This window comes from Penaeus monodon, chromosome 33, assembly GCF_015228065.2.
Source record: "Penaeus monodon isolate SGIC_2016 chromosome 33, NSTDA_Pmon_1, whole genome shotgun sequence".
Lineage (NCBI taxonomy): Eukaryota > Metazoa > Arthropoda > Malacostraca > Decapoda > Penaeidae > Penaeus > Penaeus monodon.
The window spans coordinates 3,151,852-3,153,853 of NC_051418.1; the positions used below are offsets into that span (position 1 = coordinate 3,151,852).

At 58.6% G+C, this 2,002-nt stretch overlaps 2 protein-coding genes across 3 annotated transcripts in view; both read left to right on the forward strand.

Annotated features, from left to right (window-relative positions):
- The window catches only part of LOC119593955 (ankyrin repeat, PH and SEC7 domain containing protein secG-like), an 11,148-nt gene extending 10,018 nt beyond the window's left edge, over positions 1-1,130 (forward strand). For both annotated transcript variants that reach the window (XM_037942975.1, XM_037942974.1), the window contains one exon: positions 239-1,130. In XM_037942975.1, coding sequence (XP_037798903.1) covers positions 239-1,094 — 856 coding nt within the window. In that variant the 3' untranslated portion in view covers positions 1,095-1,130. The remainder of the gene's footprint in view (positions 1-238) is intronic.
- LOC119593953 overlaps positions 960-2,002 on the forward strand; it is a gene marked incomplete at its 3' end in the record, with an annotated part of 4,782 nt that continues 3,739 nt past the window's right edge. The window contains 1 exon segment of the mRNA XM_037942972.1: positions 960-1,856. Within this exon segment, the coding sequence (XP_037798900.1) occupies positions 1,126-1,856 (731 nt within the window).

Below are 2,002 nucleotides of genomic sequence, written 5' to 3' on the forward strand. Positions count from 1 at the left end.
TCATTTCAAAAGTTGTATATATGACATAGAATGTAGTCTATTTGATTCATATTCAATCATTTTTTTTGGATTTACAAGTATGCCAATATGAAATATTGGGTTAGATATAATTAGATACGATATTTGTCCGCCTATATATCAGGTATGTATGTATTTTCCCTTTTCCCTATCTTAACCCTATCCTTGTTTTGCGCCACGCAGACCCACACACTCCCTCACACGTTCCGTTTGGTTCCAGCGGCGCCAGCGTGAACGCCCGAGACGTCCACGGCAAGTCGGTGCTGCACACGGCGGTGCGCCAGGGCAGCCCCATGGTCGGCCTGCTGGTGGACAGAGGTGCGTCCGTCGTCTGCCCCGAATCCAAGTACGGCCGCACGCCCATCCACATTGCCGCCGAGTTGGGCGCGACGGAAATCTTGGAGACCCTCCTGTGGAAATGTTCGAAGGGCGCAGACATCAAGGACAAGAAGGACATGACGCCCCTCCACTTCGCCGCCGAGCGGGGCCACCGGAACTGCTGCCACGTCCTGCTGAGACACGGGGCCAACCCCTCGGCCAAGAACAGGTGCAACGAGACCGCCCTCCACATCGCCGTCAGGAACTGCTACCTGCTCACCAGCCAGATCCTCCTGTCGTACGAGCACGACCTCAACAGTAAGGACAACAACGGATTCACGCCGCTTATACGCATCACGACTTGCAAGAAATTCGACGCCGAGAAGGTCCTGTGCCTCCTGCTGGAGAGGCGGCCTGACCTGAACGCGACGTGCCCCAACGGGGACACGGCGCTGCACCACGCCGTGAAAGGCGGCAGCCAGGACAAGTGTCGCATCCTGGTGGAGGCGGGCGTGGACTGCAACGTGCAGAACAAGCACGGCATGACGCCCCTCCACATCGCCGCGAAGAAGAAGCTCCCGGAGTGCTGCGCCGCCATCCTGCGGCTTCCCCTACGACGAGATCTTCTTGAACTCGAGCAGCCTGGACTTCGACGGGCGGGAGAGCCTCAGGAGCGGCGCCGACGGCGAGAGGAGCCGGCTCAGCCTCGACGTGAGCACGGAGAGCATTCGGGACACGGAGCGCTCCACGAAGACTAAGGTCGACGTCAACATCAAGGACAACAACGATATGGCGCCCCTGCATTATGCCCTGGAGAAGCAGTCGGTAGAATGCTGCCTCTTGCTCATCAAGGCTCGCGCCAACATCTCCCTGATAAGCAGCGGTATGAACAGGCCGCTGCACCTGGCGGCAGCGGCTGGGATGGACCGAGTGTGCAGCCGCCTCCTGGTCAAAGGGGCGTCCACGAAGGAGGAGAACGACATGAAGGAGACGCCGCTGCACCTGGCCGCGAAGGCCGGGTCCTTGGCCTGCTGCCGCTTGATCTACAGGAGCGGCGCCAACTGCAATGCCCTAGACAAAAATGGCATGACGCCCTTGCATCACGCGGCCAAAATAGGCGCCGAAGACTGCTGCCGCTTTTTCCTGGCGAAGAGGGTGAACATGCTCCGCGACTCCACCGGAAGGACGCCACTGCACATCGCCGCAGGTGAGGGACACCTAAGCTGCTGTGAGCTGGTGCTAACCGCCGAAACCAGCTGGCAACTGGACGTCATGGACTGCCACGGCTACACGCCCCTCTTCCGCGCCTTCGAGAACAAGTGGGACGACGTGTTCGTTTTCCTTTTGCTGAAGTTTCAACATCGACCCCCCAGAGACCAGCATCGGTCGAGGGACTCGCTGAGAATCCTCAAGGCCTCGGGATCAGGCGACCTGAGTCACAGGCTCAGCGCGGCTGAAGAGAGCGCTAACCAGAACAACATGAGCCTCGTCCTCAGTCTCTGCATTCAGGAGAGACGCAGGTAAGGGCTCGGCAGGCTCCCAGCGTCGCCCACTGATCTCTGGGCGAGTGGACAGCACGTGTGCTGGTAGACCACTCTGCATGTCCGCCTGCAAACAGCTGTGAAAGTTCGGAAGTGTTGTCAGATGATTTGTAATATTCAATCTT